Source organism: Ailuropoda melanoleuca, chromosome 13 (assembly GCF_002007445.2).
Source record: "Ailuropoda melanoleuca isolate Jingjing chromosome 13, ASM200744v2, whole genome shotgun sequence".
Lineage (NCBI taxonomy): Eukaryota > Metazoa > Chordata > Mammalia > Carnivora > Ursidae > Ailuropoda > Ailuropoda melanoleuca.
Genome location: NC_048230.1, coordinates 44282071 through 44284447, shown reverse-complemented (window position 1 = coordinate 44284447; position 2377 = coordinate 44282071). Strand labels below are relative to the sequence as shown.

The 2377-nt window shown below is 61.6% G+C and overlaps 1 protein-coding gene across 1 annotated transcript; it reads right to left on the bottom strand.

Moving 5' to 3' along the window:
- Window positions 1-875: 875 nt before the first annotated feature.
- On the bottom strand, window positions 876-2299 carry LOC117795431 (BAH and coiled-coil domain-containing protein 1-like). Its single transcript, XM_034640161.1, has one exon. It carries the CDS (start codon window positions 2039-2041, stop codon window positions 1742-1744), a length of 300 nt encoding a protein of 99 aa, XP_034496052.1. The 5' UTR covers window positions 2042-2299; the 3' UTR covers window positions 876-1741.
- Window positions 2300-2377: the final 78 nt, after the last annotated feature.

The following is a 2377-nucleotide window of genomic DNA, read 5'->3' as shown; positions in this document are numbered from 1 at the left end:
TTCGCTCAGTGCCTGGGGTTGAAAAGAGCCTTAGGCTCTAACTTTTGCGGCCGGGCTGTCCCCGCTCAGCGCCTTGGCACCGGGCGCGTCTTCTCCACTCTGCTTGTCCAGCCACGAGCAGGCCCTCGGGCGCCGCCTCCCAGGTGACCGCCAGGAGTGAAATATTGCACTCGTGCCGAGACAAAGGGGAGAACAGGGCGGGAGAAGTAAGCTGGGGTGCAGCGGACCCCCTCCCTGCCCCTGTACTTCCCATGGAGCCAGGAGTGGGAGGTGGGGCCGGGGTGGTTTCCCAGCCGGAAAGGAAGGGGGCAGGGAGGGGCTGGGTTGGGGTGCCGGACACCCGCCGACATCCCACGCTTCCCAGGGACCTGGGCTGCAGGTCTGTGGTCACACAAAAACTCGTCCTAAGGAACAGTGACTAACTTGGGGGCTTTCCTGGAGCTCCCGGGGGGTGTGGTGGCACACGGGGACACATGGCCCTCCCTATGTTTCCGGGACAAGGGCCGCTGGGCCACGGGTCTGGCTTGCCCTGTTTCTCTTGCGACAGGAGAAGTGAGGGGGTGACAAGTACTCTGAGACTCCTGGGGGGGTGCCGAGGGTCTGGGCCACCCACCTGAGCTGGGTGCAGGGATGAAGAGCCCCCCGAGGGTGTGGGTTCGGGCAGGCAGGAGGGACCCGTGCTGACCCATACCCCAGGCACTAGCCTGCCAACCAGGCCGTCTGCCCTGCCAAGTGGCCACAGAAAAGGTCCCAAAACCCCCCCGTGAGTTGGTGGGGGCTAGTCCCTTCCCTGCTCTGAGTGGAGGCTGGGCAAACTGGCCATCACAACGGAAACCAGAAATAACTGGGGATATTCAGGAAATAAAATCAAAACATTTTTTCGTATCGATACTTTAAAATATTTGTTCATATTTGTTTTGTTTTAAACAGAGGTAAGATACATATATGGCTGCTGTCACAATCCCGGGCTGGGGGGACCAGCTGATCCTGGTTTTTATTTTAGCCTCTGGAACCCCTTCTCTCCCCAGGGACCCTCACGTCGACACCGTCGACCCCCCCCCCACTCCCCGCCACGCTTCTCCTAGTAGGTGGATCAAAAGGGAATAAACACCAGTGTGACTCCATCCCACACGGTCCCACAATCAGCACTGTGACCGAGGGTCCCCGTCCACCCTCCTGTGACCGCCCCACCCCCAGCCGCTTCTGTTGCCACAGACGCCCCTGTCAGAACTCAGCGAGGCTGAGCAAAACAGTGCATTTTCAACGAAAACCCCCAGAACAGAACCCACACACACATACACACACACACACGCACGCACACGCACACGCACGCATGCACATACACCCTCGTCACCCGTGTGGGGAAAAAAATCCTTTTCCACTATTTTTTCCATAAAACTTCCCGCAGAAACACAATATTTACATAGAGGAATAAATAGACGACACACCTGATTTCTGCTTTCCCTGGTGGGAGACAGTCGGAGGTATAGGGAAAATATGGCTTGGATTCTAATCTCTCGGGAACTGCCGATGGGGACGTGCAGCGCGGGCCAGGCCGGCAGAGGCGGGATGACTCTCGGAAGGGGCCGGGCGCCGGCACCCAGGGGCGCCACGAGCGCCCGCTCCCCGGGGAAAGGAATGCGAAGCCTGGGCCTTGCCCGGGTGGGTTTGCATATTTGCTGACTCCCCGCTCGCTCCCCTGGCAGGGGGCGGCCTCGAACCCCGCCCCGCTCGGCCAGGCTCAGCACAGGATGGGCGCTCCGTCGGCCGCCACCAGGCGCCCCGTGGTGGGGTCATACGTGCCCGCCAGGTAGTAGAGGTCCCGCCGGTCCCGGCACTTCCGGCTCCGCGTCATCTGCTCGTACTGCTCCCGTCCCACGACCTGGCACTTGTGGGAGATGGTCTGCACGTCGTTCTCGTCCTCGTGGCACGACTGGTACAGTGCGTTCTGTCGGGGGAGGGGCAGGAGCTGGGCGGGGCCTTGGCAGGGAAGCCCCAGCCGTCTGGGACCTGCCTCTGGTTCTGGGAGGTTGGCTCGCATCAGCCTTGGAGCTGTGACCCAGACCCTCTGGGTCCTGACAGAGCCGGAGAAATGCTCCTTTCTGCGCCCTCTGCAAACTGGGGTTCCTCCCGGGGAAGAGCAGACAGGGTGCTGGAGGCCTTCTCTGTGTGGGGTCTGCACCGGGGGGCAGGGAGGGGCTGCTGTGGATGGGGCCTGCTCGGTGCTATGTTGCTATGTGCCCCCCCAAGGTGAAACCACCCCCTCTTTCACAGGGAGCCATAGAGGCACAGCCAGGGAGGGACCCCAATGACCTGTCTCCAGCGCCTCAGCCCTCAGCGGGGAGCCCTCAAGGTGTGGGGGATGGGGAGGGGTGTT

Coding starts and splice junctions, on each gene's coding strand:
- LOC117795431 (XM_034640161.1), bottom strand. CDS start 2,041: ATGCGAGCCAACCTCCCAGAACCAGAGGCAGGTCCCAGACGGCTGGGG.